The 22,943-nt window shown below is 38.3% G+C and overlaps 1 protein-coding gene across 1 annotated transcript in view; it reads right to left on the bottom strand.

Annotated features, from left to right (window-relative positions):
- Nucleotides 1-20,911, bottom strand: part of LOC122814401 (zinc finger protein 665-like) — a 112,343-nt gene extending 91,432 nt beyond the window's left edge. Inside the window, exons 1-2 of the mRNA XM_044086984.1 lie at nucleotides 20,686-20,911; nucleotides 7,341-7,460 (exon numbers count right to left, since the gene is read on the bottom strand). Coding sequence (XP_043942919.1) covers nucleotides 7,341-7,460; nucleotides 20,686-20,911 — 346 coding nt within the window. The remainder of the gene's footprint in view (nucleotides 1-7,340; nucleotides 7,461-20,685) is intronic.
- Between the last annotated feature and the right edge of the window lie 2,032 nt (nucleotides 20,912-22,943).

Raw genomic sequence — 22,943 nt, forward strand, 5'->3', positions numbered from 1 at the left:
CAATTTTAAAATGGAAGGTATTTGTGTTAGTTGTAACAGTTTTTATATAGGTAAAACTACTCGAACCCTTAGAAAAAGGATTTATGAACATCTATATGAAATCAACAAAGAAAAAGAGTCTAATGCTTTTTATAAACATTCGTTATTTTGTGAAAATATGAACATCAAATTTGTTGTGTTAGAGCAAGTGGCTATGGACCCCCGAGGTGGTAACGGGGAATCCAGGGTTGAGTTTAGAGAATTGTTTTGGCAGTTAAAAACTGATGCTGGTAGGCCCCCTGGCTTAAATGATTCTATTAGTATCACTAGTGTATTGAAATTAAGGCAGGCTAAACTGTGATACCATTTGGAAGAGGGTTGTTTAATACTTAGTTTTCATTATATATACATATATTTTCATAATGAACAACTGTCAGCTGAAGATGTTTGGATATTCTCTTTTGTAGGTCGTATGTATGTGGATTTACTATGTCAATGTACTCAGTTGTATTATTTATTAGGGAATTGTGCAATAACTGAGTCATGTCAAGCATGGCTAATATTTATAGAGTACAAATCTAATCAATTGTGAATTTTTACCTAGTTTTTAGTTTTTAATTGTTTCTAGATATTATATTTCTAATTTGACAGTTTTACACAAGTATAGAATTTGTGTAGTTGGTATTGTCTATATTTATTGTTAACTACTGTTTATGTCAGAAGGAACTATTTGACAATGCGATCCATATATATATATATATATATATATATATATATATATATATATATATATATATTTCTATATTTTTTATTGATACAGCTTAACAGCTTTAATAAGAGATTTTTCAGTAAAGTGTTTATATTTTTTTAAGAATGTAAAGTGTTTAATTACTAAATAGGTATTTAAAGGGCTTGTATCAGGTGATTTTTAGTTCTGATGAAGCTTTGCATTGGCAGAGTGAAAGCACGCTTAACTTGAATTGTATGGTGTATGTTGATTTAGTCATTGTTTGTTCTGTGAATTTTCAACTTTTTTTTGGATTAAAACATTTTCCATCTCGGATTCTTGCTGGGTACATTGCCTTGGATTTTTGTTTTTATTATGTTTGCACAATCCCCAATGCAACAGTCTTGCCACATTATTATGTCTTTCAGTATACAGGCCGTCTGCCTTTCAGTATACAGGCCTTCTGCCATTAGTATATCACATCTAGAACTAAGATGTGCATCTATTTCCAATTCTGCTTTACCAAACCTTTATTTATCTGTTTCTCTAACATGTTCAATGGACTTTGGTTTTGTACACTGCCCACTATCCTGAGCAGCCGATATTTACTTTTCATGTTTAGGTTTAAATTCACCTCTCCTTAACCATTCCTGCGTTAGATTCTGCTCAGCATAAGGTTTACAGGAGTTGTCTGTATTTGCAACTGTATTTATGCATTTTCCACATTTCTTGCCTTCTTATCTGATCCTTCACCTCATATTCTTTCTTTTTTTTTTGGCTGCCTGATTTGTATCTACTGATTTGATTTCCATTCCCACTTGACACCAATATGCTTCTGCTAAAATAAGCAGGGAAGTCATCTTAGACTTGATCTTGTCATGTTTTAAAACTTTCTCTATGTTTGGATCTTGTGAGGCCAGCAGGTATGTATGCAGTCCTACAATTGTTGATCTTTACATGTAATAAATTTCAAGGAGGCCCATACCTCCTTCAGAATGGGGAATATATAATTTTGGTACACAATGATTTTTATAAACCATTTGATACGCATAAAGCATGTTTCTTGTTTTCCTGTACAACTGATCCAATACCTTTTGAGGCCAGTCAATCACCCCAAAGCTGTAAAGTCAGGACAGGAAGACTAAATTGGTTTACAGTTTGGACTTTGTTCCTAGATGTTAGAGGTTTTTCAGTATTCATTGTAATTGTCTAAAACATTCCTTACCACGTTTTATTTGCATTTGTTCATGTTTTATTGTTGATCCTTTATCAATTCCCAAATAGTTATACACTCTCTCTTGCTCAAGTTCCTTTACATCACATTCCTGTCCCAAAAAATATTTTCTTGGTGCTGCAGCTTTCCTGCTTTAAAGGTTGCTTTTGTCCCTTTATAAAGACCAAATTACATTCTTATACCATCTGAGAAAGTTTTGACCACTTGCAGTTGCACTTGTTGTTGAGAGAGTTAATCGATGGTGCCAGAGTGCAGACTGGAGTCGAAGCTTTTGCAAGGTCTAGATAAGTAATGTGCACTGATCTGCCCTCATCTATTGCTTCAGTAACCTTCTTGAGGAAGTTAACCAAGTTAAGCAAGTAAGATCTTCCCTTAGAAAGTCTGAACCGGCTAGGATCGAATATTTGCAGGTTACCCATGTCTTTATTAATTCCATAATGATCCTTTCCACAGTCTTGCAAATGAAGCTGGTCAGACTTATGAGTGTATAATTACCTAGCACAGTTGGTGTTTCACCGTCACACAAGATAATTACTATTGCTATCCTCCATTTACCCAACACAAAGCCTGTTTAGAGGCTGATGTTGAACAGTCTGTAGTGGGTTTGACTGGCCATATTTCAGGTTGCTCATTAGACAACCCAGTATGTTATCCAGTCTCACAGATGCAGTGCTCCTGGCCTTGAACATTCCTTGAGGACATCATCTTGAAACATTTGATGGGGTGCAAATGTGGGTATGTAATGTGGGGGTAATAGGAGGGAGAAGGGGTGAAATTTGATCTAAATTTAATAGCTATTAGGTTTACTACATCCTCTGGGTCTGAGTATGTGATCTCATTTACTAGTAGCTCTGCACAGTTAAAAAAGGCTTTGTGGTTGTGTGGCCATTTTACCTCATATATCACTGGTTGATTTAATCAGAGTCCGGACCTAGTTTATCATGGGAGTTGCATTCATTTTTACATGCAAAGATTTATATAACTGGGTTGCACTATAGCAGTTGTTTTTAAATTTGCCATTGTATTTACTTTGGAATGGAGAGATGTATCGATGCAGCTGTTCATAGAATTTAGCTGTAAAGTATTCTATTTAAGCAGTAGGGTCATTAAATATGGAGGAAGTTTTGAATTTAGCCATCACTCAGTTCTAATTGATGTACTTCATTTTGAGGATGCTTCTGGCTTTAGTTTTATGATGAATATGACAGATATGTCCCCAACTACCTGTCTCCATAGGGGTTCCCCAAGGATCCATCCTTGGACCCCTACTCTTCTCTGTTTTCACCAATAATCTAGCCTCTGCCACCAAACATGGCACACTCATACAATACGCAGATGACTCAACCATCATCTGCTCAGCCCAGTCCCTACCCAAACTGCAAAAAGTCACACAGGAAGCCTTTTCCTCTGTTGAAACTTGGTTATCCGATGCCCAATTAATACTCAACCCAAACAAAACTAAACTACTCATCTTCCGACCCACTAAACATACTCAAAACAACTCTCATTTCAACATCACAGCAAAAGACAACACCACTATATACCCAACTGAACACACCAAATTGCTAGGAGTGGAAACAGACAAACTAAAATTTGACATTCACATATCCATGACCATAAAAAAAAGACCACAAAAAACTAGGAGCGTTATATAGAAATAAGCAACTTCTCACCAAAACAGCAAAGATTACAATAGCAAATTCCCACCCTATCTCCACCCTATTTTATGCCCCTCCAATATATACCAACCTAAGGCAATGCGATCTAAACAAGCTAGAGACCTGCTACAACAAAATCGCCAAATTCACCACAGGGGCATCCTACCGTAGTCACCACTGTCTCTCACTTGCTGAACTGGGCTGGCTTGAACTCCCTCATCTCCTTCAATGGTATCAACTCTCACTCGCCCACAAACTAGTAAACCATCCACTAAATGTCCCATCCCTCCAGAATCTACTCCAGCCCCATCGCAACACCAGACCACTTAGATCCAGCAACAAAAATCACTTGCAGATCACTAAAGCCAATAACTCTGCTGGTGAAGCACTATTCTCTTGCACCATAGCCAAATTATGGAACTTCCTCCCACCCACAATTACCTCCATGCCATCATGCACCCACTTCAAAACTTTACTAAAAGCGCACCTAAAAACATGCAGGCTATGCCCTTGCAGCTCCCACTCTAATATCACCCACCCCATCCAACCACTACCTTTCTTTCCACTCCACTAACTACCTTAATTATAGCAAGCTCAGATGCTCATAAGCCTAGTACTTATTATACAGCAGGAACTTCTTATTGTAACATTTGTTAATGTCTGTTATGTACTTCACAGATAAAGATTCTAGTTGTCTACTGATGTACTATGTTCTTCATCTGTAAATATGTTGTAAGTAATTGCTATGTAAATTGTTAATCGCTATGTAATCCAATGTAACTACTGTCTGTTTATTTTAACTGTGGAGCTTTTTTCCCCCGGGCCTTTGCTGAAAATGGACCTACGTCCAGTCAGACACTCCCGGTCAATAAATAATAACATAATAAAATAAATAATATGTAGACTGATTTGACCAGCGAGGAAGCTACAAAAGACAGGTAGCAGAGAGATGTCCGATACTGGTGACCATTTCAAGAATTTTTTGCCCCTCATTGGTGTGCTAACCAGTTGGTCCAGGGAGTTTGTATTGACAAAATCCAGAAATCCTAAGCATACAAGTTGTAGGATGTACAAATCTCCCAGTTTCAGGAAGGATAGTTGAATCCCCCTAGGAAAATGGTGTTTGCTTTAATGCATAGGGCCTCTAAACATACTAAGTAGGACAGATGGGTCACTAAGGACACAGAAGGGGTTGTATAACTTGCTCTGGCATAATAAGGGGTTTTGTTAATGGTAACTTGGACATGGAGGAGTTCCAGCTCATTTTCTTGTCTAATGTGTCTGAAGTTGAACTGGTTTCTTATGAATATGGAGACATCATCACCTGGTGTGCCTTCATGCAATGCAGTGGATCTGTATGTGCAAACTTAGTTGAACCCCTGCACTCTTAAGGTGCTCTAATTGGCCTTGAATCAGGTCTCAGTGATGGTGCATATATCTATGACTTCCAGGGTGGGAAGTGCTTGTAGGGAGTGAAGTTTTCCATCATGACACCTGGCACTGGGAGCAGCAATATGTTAAGTTTTCCTGATTCTGTTTTGTTATGCTGGAAAGGTTTAGAAGACTAACACAGCCTACAAAAGGCACTACGAGGGAGGGCAAAGGTTGGGCCAATATACAAAAGCCTTGTGGGACAAGTGCAGACCATCCTTGGCAAAGCAGTTTGGCCCATTTACCATATCCTCCCAGGAACATGCAGACTGTACCCTTTTGAATGACACCAGAAGTTAAGCCAATTACTGAATTAATAATTTTTTGTTCGTACTGCTACATCTTTCTTGGCGATGGTAGAATGCTGCTCAAGGCTAGGCTCATATCTGTCTTGGACACTGTCGTGTCTTTCTTCATATAGTCCAGTGAGGTACATATAATTTATACCTACATGTACAATGAATGAGTATTTGTGGTGAATCCTGATATCTGATAAGCAACTGACCATAATGCTTTCCTTGCACAGACCGGTGAGTGCTACATTGGTATGTTTCACTATGGAGTCACTATGAACTAGGATGTTTTATTGTGCAAAGATTTTCCTTGTGGGCTTTTGTGGTGAGATACTGTTACTCTTAGGTTATGTTTCACATGGGTACTACCTGTGTTGTGTGTTTGTGTGACTGCTGAGGGAGCTTGTTTTTTAGTTAACGTTTAAAAGGCCTTTTTGTTTTAGATAGGTTAGTTTTAATAGTTTATGTAGGATTGTGTGTTTGATCTATAATGCATGCAACTGATGTTGTGTACTACTGACAACCTACTTGTAATTTGCATTGACTTCATGTGAGAACTTTCCCTTCAATGCCTTTACAGAAGTACATCTCTCACGCTGTATCTGTTTGAGTATTAGGTGTCCACCACATGGGGGTCTACAGGGATTCACCTGATACAAAAAAAAAGTTTTTATTGTGCTTTCTGAAGCAAGCAGAACAAGAAAGACTGCAAAGACAGAACATTGTTGTTGTTATTCTTCTTTCGGCTTTCCCGGTTAGGGGTCGCCACAGAGGAACTCTGGTTCGCTAATGATTGGCAGTAGATTTTTACAGTGCCGAGGTGCCAACTCGATGCCCAACCTTCAAGGAAGGCACGCCCATTCACACATGTCTTTCGAAGGCCACTCGACCGCGAGGAGGACATGCAGACTCCACACAGAAGGCACTCCAGCCGAGAATTGAATGGGAGAACCTCTTGCTGTGAGGCGACAACGCTATCTCTGCACCACCGCGGCTTAACATTTATGTACAACAAACTGCAAACAGTGTATGTAGGAATTCTAAAATAATGAGCAGTATTTATAAGGAGTTCCACATGATCACCTGATAGTAACACTGAGGTCATTAACCTCAGCATGTACAAACCTCTCATTTTGTATATTTAACTCAGAGGCTGCATCACTGAAACAGTGGCCAGTCCCCAGTGTATTAGTGACATATATGTCATCTGATTTCAATGTCACTCAGTATAAAGGAAATGAAGAGAGGAAAATCTTCCCACGTTAGTGATGGTGGCTTCCCTAATAGTGACTAAGTGTAAAGTGGTTGAAGGTGTAGCTGGTGATCATAAATGGAGGATTTGCACCTCATAAAATCTTATTTCCTCTAAGAGAATTGTTACTAACACTGCTTCTCTTACAGAGTTGTCAATGATTTGCTGTGTTTTACAGTTTTCACTTGTCTCTGTGGTTGTGTGACAGTGGAAGTAGAATTACATATAAGTAGGGGGGCATGGATTCCATCACATGTGGTGGACAACGGCTTGCCCTATGCGCAAAAAAAAATAAAAACTTCTGATTACAGATTCCATCTAGACAAGTACATGACCAGCTGTGTTAGTCTGGTTGCAGATATGTACAAATATAACTTAATGTCTTATAGTGGAGGCATAAATAACCTATATATGTGATGAAGTCAATAGCAATCAGTCTTTTACAACTATCCAGAGAGTCCAAATTCTGCACATTTATACTATTTTACACAAAACTGGAAAAGCAGTCTTTTCTGTAATGTCCATGTCTTCCACACACTTTCTAACTGATGGTCAAGTGCTACAGTCATGGGAATAATCCTTTTTGTTTTAAAAAGTTCTTAGTTTTTCATATTTACATTAACATATCTTATCAGAATTTTCCTTGTTGTGTCGCACCATTTAGTCCTCTAACATCATGCACGTTTTCACTTTTCCTAAAATATTTAAAACATCAGTTGAAAAGAACAAATTTATGCAAAATACAATTAATAAATTATTTACATACTGTTGAAGTTATCTTCAAAATGATCCTTCTGCTTCCTGATATTTATTCCCATCACAATATCCTTTGGAACTTCATCTGCTTTAAATAGCTGTAATAACTTCTCTGGAGAAATTTTGTATCCTGCATATAAAAATATTAGTCTATCACAACTGGACAAGGACCACTTTAGTACAGGAATGAAGACAAAACAATTCAAACTGAAAGAGTATATTAACAACAGGATAATGTACATATGTTTGTCACTACAGGCCCTGAACATTACTGCAGATGGTAACAGAACTACATTAGTCATTACAGATGCAATGGAAAAGCAAATGAAAACATCCTTGGATATTACTAATCCTTAACATGTCAGTGCTAACCATATGGTTGGAAATGACAACATTCTTAGATATTACTAATGCTTAACAAGTCAGTGCTAACCATATGGTTGGAAATGACAACATCCTTAGATATTACTAATCCTTAACAAGTCAGTGCTAACCATATGGTTGGAAATGACAACATCCTTAGATATTACTAATCCTTAACAAGTCTGTGCTAACCATATGGTTGGAAATGACAACATCCTTAGATATTACTAATCCTTAACAAGTCAGTGCTAACCATATGGTTGGAAATGACAACATCCTTAGATATTACTAATCCTTAACAAGTCAGTGCTAACCATATGGTTGGAAGTGACAACATCCTTAGGTATTACTAATCCTTAACAAGTCAGTGCTAAGCATATGGTTGGAAATGACAACATCCTTAGATATTACTATTTATTTTATTTATTTATTTTACATTTGTTAACCGGGCTCGTCCAACTGGATACATGTCCATTTTCAGTAGAGGCCCGAGGAGAAAAGCTCCACTAACTACTACTTAACAAGTTAAAAATATACCAAGTTATACAATAAAAACATTAGCTTAGGCTTCTTTCAGGCTATCTAAGTATTTGAGTACAATGTGAGGCTTAGCAGGAATCTAGGTTAGATGATTTACTAGGTTAAGATATTTTTACCATATACATAAGTAGCAAAATCTAGAAATATGAATAAATAAAGAGGGATAGACATAAGCATTATTTAGAGGGGAAAGTGAAGTATGCTAGAGTAATGACGAAAATTAAAGATAGGTCAGGTGAGAGTAAAGGAGGGAAAAAAAGCGAGAGAGAAAGGTTACCCAGGGTTACTGCAAGAGCATAGCCAGTGGTTTTTAGGTAGAGTTTTAGATTGGTTTTAAATAGTGGAATAGAAGTCAGTGATGTGAGGTCTGGTGGGAGTTGATTCCATATTTTGCCAATTGAGTTGGAAAATATGGAGTCGCCTGCTACATTATTTGATCTAGAAGTTTTTATCAGTGTTTTGTTAAAGGAACGAAGATTCCTCATATTGTGATAGGGCGTTATGAGGGTGGAGAGCATTGGTGTGTTTTCAGGGTGATAAAGGACTTTATGGGCAATAGTGAGTTGATAGTATTGTATGAGGTGGGGTAGTTCCAGCCACCCTAGTTTTGTAAGATTAAAACAATGGTGAGTTCTGTATGGAGAGGCAGTGGCAAATCTGGCGATGTTGTTGTACGATGTGGCTAGTTTATTGAGGTTGTACTTAGAAAGATTAGTATATCTAGAGGAAGCATATAATAGGGTAGAGATTAAGTGGGTTCTAGCTATAATAGTTCTAGCTTCAGGTGTTAAGAAAGATTTGATTCTATAGAGAGAACCAAGTTTCCTGTTAGTTGCTTATATAGTGGAGTTGATATGAAAGTCAAATTTTAGTTGGTTGTCAATAGTAATACCCAGTAGTTTAGTCGTTTGGTCTGGAGCGATAAGTGTGCCATTGTTAGATGTAAGTGTGAAATCAATAGAGGGAGATAGGTGAGTGGGCGGAAAGAGCAGAAGTTTGGTTTTCTTGGGGTTCAGGAGGAGACAGTGGTTAGAGAACCATTGCTCGATGGTGGTGAAGGTGTTTTGTGTTAGTGAGTGAAGTTCAGTCTGGGTTGTGGCAGAGCAAATGATGGTTGTGTCATCAGCATATTGAATACAAGTAGATAGAGGAGTGGCTAGATGCAGATAATTTATAAAAATGGAAAACAGAAGAGGACCTAAGATGGACCCTTGAGGTGGGGAGAAGATCAGAGAGATGGTTATCCCAGAGAACCGCCTGTTTGCGATTTTCAAGATAGGATGAGAACCAGCTTAAGGCTTGGTTGTCAAGAGAGAGGGACTTTAAGCGGTGTAGGAGAAGTTGATGATTAACCATATCAAAGGCTTTTGACAGGTCTACAAAGAATGCAGAGGAAGGAGTGTTCTTGTTGCGATTTATGTTGATAGAGTCTATGAAGGATAGTAGGGCGGTGGTAGTACTATGGAATGGGCGAAACCCATGTTGGCAGCTAGCTAGGAGATTGTTGCTTAGCAGGTGATTAAGTAACTGTTTGTGGATACATTTCTCCATTATTTTTGCAAGAGGAGATAGTAACGCTATAGGGCGGAAGTTAGAATACTCCAAAGAGTCGCCTCCTTTGAAGAGAGGGATAATGTGTGAGATTTTCCAGACTGTAGGGATAGTATATTCTTTTATAGTCCTATTAATTAATAGAGAGATGGGGTAAGCTATTGCTTTGGCACCTAGTTGGAGATATTCTGCAGGTAATTTGTCAGCTGAAGGGGTTGTTGGCTTAAGTTTTTGAAGTAAGGACAAAATATAGGAGGTAGGTATGGGTTGGAGGTGAAATGGGGGGGTAGAGCTAGGGATAGATAGTTTAGAGGTATCAGTGCTTTGTTGGTCAGCTAGCTTTAGAATGGCTGAAGTAAAGAAGGTGTTAAAGGCATTAGCTATTTCAGAGGGGGAGTTGGTGTTGGAGCCTAATGGATTTGGTGTGGCAGCTTTGCCAGGGGATAGCAGAGTATTAATAGCAGTCCAAAATTTATGTGGTTGGTGGAGGGAAGATTGTTGTAATTGAGTGTAAAAGTTTTTTTTATCATGAAGTATGGCTTGTTTTGTCATATTTCTTTTTTGTTTAAAAGAGAGATGATCAGTTATGTTTTTAGTGGTTCGCCATTTGTTCCAAGCTTTATTTCTATTAAGAATTAGTTGCCTAGTTTTGTTAGAGAGCCATTGTGCTGTTTTAGCTTTCATACGTATGGAACGCAAGGGAGCATGGTTTTCAAGGATGGTGAGAAAGGTATTATTGAAGTGGTTAACAGCTTCATCTATTGGGAGAGATTTGAGAGGTGACCAGTTAACTTGCATGAGTTCATTGTGAAACAGATTGGGGTCAAAATGATTTTTACAACGGGATAATCGAACTTGGGTTGGGATAGATAAACTAGTTTTATGCCTGATGATATAGGTTAGGGAGTGATCACTGAGGTCATCTGGGAGAGTTCCTGTTGTATATTTTTGTTGGGGACTATTTGTTAAGATCCAATCAAGTACAGCTTCTTTGTTACTATGTTTGTTTGTTCTTGTAGGGGAGTTTATGTGTTGAGTGAAGCCATGCAGGTTAATAAGAGTAGATGGATTAGTATGTTCACATAAGTTCCAGTCAATATTCAAGTCTCCTAAAAGTATTGTTTCTTAGAGCAGATTTAGAGAAAGCCAGTTTAGTAGGTCTTCTAATATTGTAGGATTATTGCCTGGGGGAATATAGGTACAGATAATATTTATAGTTTTGTGAGGATTGATTTGAAGTTTTGAGATAATTAATTCAGAATGTGTGTCGGTTAAAAGGGTATGATTTGTTATGCTTAATTACAGGCCTGTTTTATAGAGTATAGCTACTCCGCCACCTTTTTTGTTTAAGCGGTCTTGTCTCAGGATGTTGTAGCCAGGGGGGATAATTTCATTGTCTTTTATTGTTGGTTTGAGCCATGTTTCAGTTAGACAGAGAATTAACTGTTGGACTTCAAGTAGAGCATGAATTTGTGGTATTTTATTGCAGATGCTATGTATATTAAGTTGGGCAATAGAGAGTGATTGGGGAGGTTTGGTAGGTGGTGTTAGCTTTGGATTAACTAGTTGGCAGTTGGTTGATAATGGAGATAGGTCAGGGCCTGGGTTGGGGTGTATGTCTCCATGTATCAGTGAGCTAATTAATAAAAGGTTATAGAAATGTGATGGTTTGAACTGGTAAATATCATGTTTTTTGGGGTTATGAATGCAGTATTTGGTGTGAGAAAGACGGTGGTATTTAGGTAGTAGATAAGAGGTTTTATAGATGACATTAAGATTGTTCATGAAAGTAGGTGGGGGAGTAGTCAGGGTATATTTGCGTGGGATAGTAAGAGTTGTGGGTAAGCTGTGTTCATAGAAGGTTGAGAGATAGGTAGTGGTAAGGGTAGTTATGAGAATTAGTAGTAGGGTGGGGTGGTATTGGATAGGCATAATTAAGTTGGATCTAAGTGAGTGACTTAACAGGATGTGGTCAGGAGAGTAGTTAGGAAGAGAAGGGAGGGGACTAATTATGGAGAGGGTGGGGACAGGAAGTTGTTGTGAGAGAAAGGGGGAGTGTCTATGTAGAGATAAATGTAGAGGTCCTAGGGGCGGGTGGGATTTGGGGGCAGGGAGGGGAGCGGAGTGAGCCCGAAGGGCGAACCGAGCGGGAAGACACAAAAGAGTTGTAGTGCACAGGAAAAACAATCAGAAAAGGTGGAGAACCAGTAGGTAAGTTTGTACAGGTATGGAAGAAGCAATACAGTGGAAATATAGTGAGAGGTGAGTGCACAGATGTTTAGCAGCAAAGAAAAGTAAGAAGAGAGATTTGTCAGGGGCCAGGGAGAAAAAGAAGAGCGGTTGTGAGCTAGGAGTTCCAGGTACAAGAAGAAAGGTACTGGAGAGTTAAAGAGCAAGTGAAAAGGGAGCCAACCGAAAGTTGGAGGATGCCACCTAGTGGCCAGTAGGTAAATCACAGTTATGCAGGTAAGGAAGGGGTGAATGGAGGAAAATAGTAGGAAACAGAAACAGTGTTAAGGATAAAGGATATAGAACTAACAATGGTGGCTATGGGAGCTTAGTAAGTAAGGGTTTGGAAAGGCCTTCAGATAGGAAATTAGGGTATTGGCTGCTGGTAGTCCTAGGCAGGTAGCTAGACCAGAATTCTAGGGTCAGAAGGTTTAGGTTAAACATATACAGGTAACATACTTTTATAGTCTGTTTTAGATGTAACCCCCGATGTTTGCAATGTTGGGGCTTGGTGGACACAATATCAGGTTTTCCAGCAGGGCAGAGTCACTTGTGTAGGAGGTTTCAGGTACCAGAAAGGCACTAGTGGAAATCTTAGGGAGAGAGAGGAAGATAGTAAGGCAAAACAGAGACAACTATTGGAGAGCAGTTATAGAGACCTAGCAACTTAGTGTCTAACAGGTGAACACTACACACATTTGTATTTATACTTATAATCTAACTAGAAAATCTGACACTAAATAGGTATTGTATATTAAAGGCACACAATTTGTTAGGTTAATTGCAGTCAAAATAACAATATGTTAGATTAAATGCAGTGAAAGCAACATTCAAAGGTAAGATATTCAAATACAAACATGACTCTACTAGTAGAAAATGAAGACCAAACATGTAGATCTAGTGGGTGAATAAATATGTAGTTCTAGTGGGTAAATATATGGAGAGAGGCTGGTTAAGTAGATACGCTATATCGCCGGAGGTAATAACATGGGGTAAAAGCAGTCACTTAAAATAGGTTCCACTAAACAGCAAGAAGTAGCGACGCTGTCCCTATTAGCAGGTAAAGCAGGAACTATGTTCTCCAGCTGTTATCACAATCAATAAATATAGTAGGGTCAGCGTGTGCCGGTCCCCACAATGTATAGCGCAAGCGAAGCTAACACAGATCAGGCACAAAGGTGTACTGGTGTGCGCTGGTGTAGCGGTAGGCTTTTAGATTACCCCTGCGCTGTATCAAGAAATTAAGTTAGCGTGAGGTAGTCTAAGAGGGATGTCTGAAAGTAAAGGTGTGTAGAGGGATTAGTCTAAGAGGGATTACTGAAAGTAGTAGTATGTAAAGGGGCACAATATTAGAGGCGACATACACAAAGAAGTGATCCCTAGGCAAGCTACCATAAATATATATTGATACAGAATATCTACGATCAGTTCCCAATAAGGAGTCAACTATGGTAATGGCAGTAGCTATGTAAAAAAAAGGCGCCAAAAGCGGGAAGGCAGTCAAGTGTGTACGGTATGGGAGCATACTGCTTATACACATACCACGCTGAGGTCTGGTTTTAATGCGCTAAAAGAAGACAATATCTACGGGGTGCCACTATTTAAAATAGTATTAGCATTGGCAGATATCTAAGCAGTTAAAATATACTGCAAATATTCCAAAGAACATGCAGCAGAGGCAGAGATAAGGAAGCCGCCTAAGCGTATCTGACCAATAAATTGCGCAACAAAAGTTCCTATAGTACAAGCTATAACTCATTCCACAGTAACATTGTAGAAAAGTGAACAACAACTGATTTTCTTTACTGTGCGCCACAACTCTTCCGTGTCTATCAGGAAAAGTAACAAAAATACAGTGCACAGGTGGGCGATTCACAGGCCAGCAGTATTTAACTACAAGTAGTAAAGCAACAATCTAATACAGAACGCAACATACGTGGCCACAAATATCTAGAGCAATCTAAGCATTAATACATTCCTATCTTGGGTTGCAGGCACAACATAAAAAAGCCACGTGCGTAAGCACAAATATCTAGAACAGACAAGCAATAAACATCCCTAAATAGGGTTGCAGGCACAACATGTAAATAGCACTTCACCGGTCATAGGGTAGTAATATACATTCTACAATAGATACTTGTGATAAGAAGAATCACACATGTATTTTAAACCAGAATACAGACGTAACCCATTAAAACACAGAGATTATAAATGCTTACTCTAGATTAACATCCAGCACCTGGGTCGGGACGTACAGCAGCCAAACCAGAGGATTGGGAGGGAAAGATGGCGTCCAGGGATGTGGGGATCTATTTATAAGGTCGCTTAGAAAGTGTGGGGGAGGGCGTGAGATTAGAGCAGTGGTATTGGCGGTAAATGTGGATAAGGGAGAGTAGTAAATGAACTAGAGGGGGTGGCCTAATGAAGTGGGTGGAGCATAGGGATGTGTGAGTGTAGGGAGAGGGAGAGGAGATAGCTAGGATAAAAGCTTTAATGGAAAACGTAAGAAAATAAGAGAAAAAGAAGAGTCAGTGCACACCATATGGTTGGAAATGACAACATCCTTAGATATTACTAATCCTTAACAAGTCAGTGCTAACCATATGGTTGGAAATGACAACATCCTTAGGTATTACTAATCCTTAACAAGTTAGTGCTAACCATATGGTTGGAAATGACAACATCCTTAGGTATTACTAATCCTTAACAAGTCAGTGCTAACCATATGGTTGGAAATGACAACATCCTTAGGTATTACTAATCCTTAACAAGTCAGTGCTAACCATATGGTTGGAAATGACAACATCCTTAGATATTACTAATCCTTAACAAGTCAGTGCTAACCATATGGTTGGAAATGACAACATCCTTAGGTATTACTAATCCTTAACAAGTCAGTGCTAACCATATGGTTGGAAATGACAACATCCTTCGATATTACTAATCCTTAACAAGTCAGTGCTAACCATATGGTTGGAAATGACAACATCCTTAGATATTACTAATCCTTAACAAGTCAGTGCTAACCATATGGTTGGAAATGACAACATCCTTAGATATTACTAATCCTTAACAAGTCAGTGCTAACCATATGGTTGTAAATGACAACATCCTTAGATATTATTAATCCTTAACAAGTCAGTGCTAACCATATGGTTGGAAATGACAACATCCTTAGATATTACTAATCCTTAACAAGTCAGTGCTAACCATATGGTTGGAAATGACAACATCCTTAGGTATTACTAATCCTTAACAAGCCAGTGCTAACCATATGGTTGGAAATGACAACATCCTTAGGTATTATTAATCGTTAACAAGTCAGTGCTAACCATATGGTTGGAAATGACAACATCCTTAGATATTACTAAACCTTAACAAGTCAGTGCTGACCATATGGTTGGAAATGACAACATCCTTAGATATTACTAATCCTTAACAAGTCAGTGCTAACCATATGGTTGGAAATGACAACATCCTTAGATATTACTAATCCTTAACAAGTCAGTGCTAAACATATGGTTGGAAATGACAACATCCTTAGGTATCACTAATCCTTAACAAGTCAGTGCTAACCATATGGTTGGAAATGACAACATCCTTAGATATTACTAATCCTTAACAAGTCAGTGCTAACCATATGGTTGGAAATGACAACATCCTTAGATATTACTAATCCTTAACAAGTCAGTGCTAACCATATGGTTGGAAATGACAACATCCTTCGATATTACTAATCCTTAACAAGTCAGTGCTAACCATATGGTTGGAAATGACAACATCCTTAGATATTACTAATCCTTAACAAGTCAGTGCTAACCATATGGTTGGAAATGACAACATCCTTAGATATTACTAATCCTTAACAAGTCAGTCCTAACCATATGGTTGGAAATAACAACATCCTTAGGTATTACTAATCCTTAACAAGTCAGTGCTAACCATATGGTTGGAAATGACAGCATCCTTAGATATTACTAATCCTTAACAAGTCAGTGCTAACCATATGGTTGGAAATGAACACAGAAATGCCAGGGGGCATTAACAGAAAGTACAGTACAGGAGAAACACACAGCAGAAATATGAAGTTGCATCATGCAATTACTAGACAAAAGAGGCAGACAGAAGTAAATGAGTTAGGAGTACAGGGACCGTGTAAAAGGATGGCATGAAGAAGAGCAGCATGAAAAGGAATACTGTAGAGATCAGACGGAGTATATGAAGAATAGAATTTATCCAACATGAAGCTGTAACAGAGGGACTGAGTGAGGATACACAGACAGGTATACTACTGTGTTACTGCATGGTTACACGGAAGGGGAGAGATTCTATGCAAATAAGTATGCAAAGCAGCTGATGAAGATAGTGAAGGAACAAAAAGGAAGGGACAGCAGGTCGTGACTGGAATAAGAAACATGATGACGTGGTTAATACAGGAAAACATAAGTCAGATAAGTAGTACTACAGGCAGAGCTGCAATTAGGTAAACAGTAGGAGGGTGCCTTGGGGTGGGGAAGGGGGTTGTGGGTGCACAATATGAATGCTGAAGCTAAATGAAATTCACACCATAATATTCCAGGATGTATTACAATGGGAGATATCAATTAGTTAGGCAACACCACAGGAACATGACTGATGGAGGTAAAGTTCCCGAATAGTTTCTTGTATTATGTCACTGATGGTTAATTACATATATTGTGCTCAATGGAGTAGAGTTATATAGTTTTTTTTTTTTTTTTAAAGTGACTCAGTGAAGTGTGTTTTTACGATTTAAACTGAAATTTCCAAGATGTGGTTAAGTGCTTAAGGTACAGGGGGCTGAAGAACTGTAAAACCAACTGAGAGGACAGAATTTGTGAAACAATTAATAAAGTAAACAGCTTATACAGTTAGATGATACTGGTTGTTGGCCACGATACTTTATGAACAGCAGAATGTAACTGTTCTTTTTATTTAATTATATTACAACACTGTCTACCCTGTTCTTGACAAACAGACAACAAAAATAAGGACATAATTATCAAGGCTAATATCACATACCTGTATTTTTAAAATGCAGTTACATTAACTCTAGTCTGTATGCAAGATTTTTTTTTTATTTTTAATTAACTCATTAATGCCTACCAGCAGTTACTTAATTAGATGCCACATTCTTGGTTGCCAACAGGCAAGACAGCTACTGCCTTGTGCGGACAGCAAAAAGGAAAATTAAATGTGGGAATGTCTTTCATCTGCAGAAGAAAATCATAATTTTGAATTTCTTACTCAGTTGAAGTCACTTTCTCTGATTTAATGTACTTAATTGAGGAAATGAATACTGCAAATTCAGTACAGCAGCTAACTTGTAGTACAGCAGAAGTGATGTGTACAGCCTGCTTTTCCAGCAGTGTTACGTAAAATTGGACAAGGTCGCCCATGCAACTAGCACTGCAGGTATGATTAACATCAGCTGTGCTAATCATACTGTGTTAAAGAGTAATTTTGCCCAAACTATAGCAGTTCTGCACATTTTCTGGAAATAGTTCAAAATAGATTCCCAGATATTCCAAGGCTACAGTCTTATCACCATTCACACCTTCCTAATATCCCCACCTTATCCTGTAACTTGAGAGGGGTCATACCAGCCAATCCCAGAGTAAATGTGTGCATACCTATCCAGACGTACTTTAAAGGAAGATACTGACTCTCACTGCTTAACTAATAGAGAAAGTTTGGGAGGTACTGGGTTCTAAACCTAATCCTGACCTTGTTTTATTTATCTGTTAGTGAATGTTTAGGTTTGTGGTTTTTGCAATGGTGGAAATATTGGACTTGCAGACAAACAGGAGTTCTAGGACAACCCGGACTCTAATAATGTGGCAAGTGAAACAGAACTCCCCCTAAAAGTTGATAACACACTGCATAAAAGGACAGATCTTGCAGCCTCTCTTGATAGCTTATGGACTTAAGGCCTCTAATCCCTTTTGCTATCAACTTTTCAGATCTTTCAGCTGATATGTTCAGTGAGATACATTCTGAAGGCAGCATTGCATTCAATAATTAGTCTGACTAATGCCATGTACAAGGGAGTGTTTTCCATTTTTGACCTTAAAAATATTCCACTAGTAATTAGCTGTACTAAATAGAATTCCTAACAGCCATTATTATATTATGGTCAAAAGAGACAGAGTTATCCATCTAAGTTTGTAGGCCCCTGACTACATTTCTGTTTTGTAGTGGCATGCTGTCTATACAATATGATGAAGAAAAGTGATGGTATTATACTTTTTGCCATCTAGTTTACACCCATTTTTAGTACATCACAAATTTAGTAGAAGAGGTCAATATTAGGGTGCAACTTGACAAGAACCCAGTTTTCTGTCATTTGTAAACTTTGCTAACCAGAGGTTTTCTCTCTCTCTCTCTCTCTCGCTCCTTAGGGCACAACTAGTCACTTTCATTCTTTCTGCTGAGGCACCTGCTGCCCAAAAAAAACATATACCAACTGGACAACCACAACTGAAGACACAGCTTTAATAAAAATGATGATAAGAATAGCAGCAAACAAATTCCATGTAAAAATCAGATAAAAAAGGGACAAGTGCTTTTGCATACGGCTTCTTCAGATCCTATAAGAAACTAAAAAACCATGAACATTTTTAAACTAACACTTGACCTATCAAAAACAAGAGAAAAGTGCACCAAAAACAATGACATCATTTCCTCATACAATCAATGCAACTTCCTATGTGCCTTAAGCCTCCGCACACTCAAAATGAGTTTGGTATTAACATGACTATTCAACCCTGGATGCTTATAAGCTTGCATCCTAAGAATCCATTTTAGCTACATCTGCTCCAAATAGTTGTTTCAGTCACCACCTCTCACATTTTTAAAATCATGTAACACCCTAAAAGAAAAATCATGTCCAGGGCATTCAGATTGATGTTTGGCAAGGGCATTGTTTATATCACCCTTCCTCATATCCAACAAATGTTTGTATAACCCTGTCCCTCAATCATTGGATGGTTTTACCCACATAGAACCAGCAGCATAGAAGCAGCAGCATACATCACATGTTGCTAAGAACACTATAAAGCGGGTAAGTGCAGTCTGCATAGAATCCGGGAATAAATTCAAATGCTAAAGTGGGACATTTATATATCTGTTGTTTAGTCAAAACCCTACACACACCTACAGGGATAAGTCCCAATGCGTTGACTTGACTGTCCAGGGCATTTAATATCATTGCACAACAACCGTTTAAGATTGTTGTTGCTTCGATAGATGAAATATGGTACGACCCCTACTAAGCCAATCGTTGCAGTGTCCATTGTTAAGATAGCCAAATGTTTCTGTATGATACTTTTTATAACATTGTTATTGCTGGTAAAAGTAGTTATAAAGTATGATGTTTTGTCTTCCTTCTATTGGCCATGTTATCACCCCTAACTCTCAAAATAGGAGCATTGACCATCAATGCCCGATCTTGAGTGGCACTAGGTGTGGTAACATTCTGTTCCACAAAGGAGGGTTGAAAATCACCCAGCCTATCAACTTCAAGGCTATCACGTATTTCCCTAACAGTAGTACCATTATATCCCCTATCAATAAACATTGCCTCTAGAGTATCAATTTTCTGTTTGATGTCACCCTCATTGCTACAAATCCTGGACACTCAAGTGAATTGGCTTTTCACTACACTTGAAAACACATGTCCAGGATGCATACTATCTCTAGATAGAAGGCTGTTATGCCAACATGGCTTTCTAAACAGTGTGGTGTTAATGCCCCCTATTGTATCTTTAGTTACTGATACATCTAGAAAGTCTACATGTAAAAAAGAATGGGTGACAGTAAACTGAAGAAACTCTGTGGTAGACTCTAAATATTCAATATACAGAGGAAGGGACTCAATGTCACCTTCCCAAACATTGAAGACGTCATCAACAAACCATCTATAGTGTCTCACACCTTTATATAATGGACTCAAGTCAGGTTATTATCCTCGCAAAAATGCATCACCAGATATGCATAAGAACTGGCGCAGGGGGTGCCCATAACTAGCCCCCATCTCTGTAGATATAACTGTTCCTCAAACAGAAACACATTATTATTCAAAATCAAGTCAAGCAAGGTACAGACTAAAACATCTAGATTCAATGAGAATGTATCACTACTCAAGATCTGCCTCATCGCTTGTATCCCATACTCATTGGGTATGGTAGTGAAAAGATTTTTAACATCCAGGGTAACCAATAGCAGATCAGTGATATCATTCAACCGCACAAATTCATCAAGATCCTGCAAAAAATGCAAAGTATCCCTCAAAATGGTATTTATAGACCTAACTATTGGACTAAGTAGCCCCTCTACATAAATGGAGAGCAGCTCTGTTACCGAGCCCCCTCCGGCAACAATGGGTCTCATAGGTGGCTCAACCAAGGATTTATGAACCTCAGGTAGCCCTTTGATAACCAGTATCATGGAATGAGGCACCTTGAAAAACTCAAACAGTCCCTCATTAATCTCCGTGGTCATAAGTAAATCAAATATACAATCATTCACATATTTAATAATGGTCCTAACCCATGCCCAATCTATCATATGATAGGTATCCAAATCATTCAATAAAATAGACATTGCTTTTACATAATCACACCTGTCCATTAATACTACAACGTCACCCTTACTGGAAGGCTGAATTATAAGATCCACATTATTTGTCAAATCATTCAATGTCTTATGTTCTGCAGTGTTCAAATTATAAAAGTTACTTTTATTGTGACCACTTAAAGTCATATTCAGTTCCTTCTCATAAGCTTGTACAAATAGTTCAACGTGAGATGGTATAATAGGCGAGAAGGTACTAGGTCTTCTATATTCAGTAACTTGCTGCTCTTGGGCTTCACCAAACATTAAAACCAGAGCTACTTTCCTGGAAAAAAGCCTCAAATCAAATAAAACATCACTTACTCTGGCTGGAGTGGCTGGAATAAAAGTTAAGTCCCCGTTCCAGCACAGAGCATTCTAAACTAGTCAAAAAATGCGTGGAAACATTCACCACCAAATCCTTTATCGTCTCATCTTCCGCTGCGTTGAGCCTCTTTCTGTAGACACTTTCCTCTTCTGCCTCCCTCTACTTACAGAACAAGGATATTGCGGCTTCCTTGGTTATACCGGAAGGGGTAAAAAACTATCTAGATTGATAGGTGCAGTCTGCTTGGGTTTGGCTCCCTCCTGGATGAAGTTGCTCCTATGTAACTGCAAGCCCTGTTGGTTCAAAGGGGGCGTGCTTAATCCTTCACCAGTGGTAGCTAACAAATCATTGCCTAGGGTCACATTCAACTCGTACGCCAATCCATCTGGATGCACAGATTTATCCTGCACTATGTTCTCGGTGGGAAACCGAGATGTAGTGGATAATGCTGATTCATTCCCTTCCAACGTCGCTCCCTCAGCTCTCCGTTGGTTCAGAGCAGCATTCTCCGAAGGTACATCATGCAAATCCCTCGGCCAAACAAACACATGCCCCAGTTGGAAGTCTTGTAGATCTCTCTGCAACTTCCATTGTTTAGTCTGCTGTAACCTCATTTCATATAGCGTAATGTTAGAATAAAGATTCTCAACACATGCACCTGCTGTCCACACTGTGTGAGTTCTGTCTTTCAGCCAGTTTGTTGTCCATTTTACAACATATGGAATTCTTTTTAAAGAATTTAGCTCCTATATGATACCAGCATGGGGAATGACATCAAAGGCCTTGGCCTGATCAAGATACGTCACGTGTACCACACGGTCACCGTCTACAGCCTTAGTAACCATTTTGAAGAAGATTACCAAATTGCATAGACAAGAATTACCCTTCACAAAGACTAACTGTTGGATAAAGTCTAAGGTGCTTGATATTACTACTAGAGAAGATGAAATTAAACAACAGTAAATCGAGTCATCATAGACTTCAAGAAGACGGAAAATACTGCAAAACCTTGAGTCATAAGCACCACTGTATATATGTAAATATCTGCAATGTTTAACTTTCATTATGAAACAAGACTGATTATACATGTTCAATTAATTTGATGTTTAATTTAGAAGTTAATTTGCTCTTTTATGATTAATACTGTAACAATAAAGAGCAACCATTAAAAGTGTTTAAAAAGTCCTGATATAATTTATTAGGTCAGTTATGATGCATACTGTGGTTTTGCAGAGGAGTCTTCTAGGTCTGATAGGTCTGTAATTGCACAGGAGTCTTCTAGGTCTGAGAGGTCTGTAATTGCCCATGTCAGTTATAAGGTCGCCTTACTGAGTGGCATAACCACTGCAGTCCACTGCTCATCGGGGGAAAACAGTAGCTAAACTTGAGCTAAACAGTTATAGAAGAATGTGTCTACAATGCATGTTTACCACCATTAATTAAGCAAACTGGGTATTCTGTCAGGTGCCATGGATGAAGTATTTTGTCCTTGTTTAGCATTTTCAGTAAACTACCTTTTGAGAAAAACTGGGGCAATCAGGGATTTAAAATGCATCAGGGCTCTGCATTAAAGTCTCAGCGGTGAAGTCAACAATACATTTGTTTGGTGGCTAAGATGCTGACAGGCTAGCAAGCAGGTTTCTCCTGCACTGCTACTATAGTTCTATTCCTGACAGGAATTTATATTTCCAAATTATCCAAATTGTTTTCTCCAAGTGGATATAACTATTTAATGCGTCTTGAGGGATATTATCATTTTTTTTATATGTCAACATTTTCCTGTCAAATTTTCATCTTCAATATTTCTTCACACAACTTTAAAATGACTCACTCTAAAACCAGTTCTCAATACTTATCTTTAAAAAAGGAGCGTCAGTCTGTTCTTACTAATACACAGGAACTCTCTTTAAAGACGGACAAAATAGAGAGCAAATTAGATATTTTTTACAAATAAATGTTTTAAGCAGATGG

The sequence above is a fragment of the Protopterus annectens genome, chromosome 10.part0 (assembly GCF_019279795.1).
Source record: "Protopterus annectens isolate FY-2018-M chromosome 10.part0, PAN1.0, whole genome shotgun sequence".
Lineage (NCBI taxonomy): Eukaryota > Metazoa > Chordata > Ceratodontiformes > Protopteridae > Protopterus > Protopterus annectens.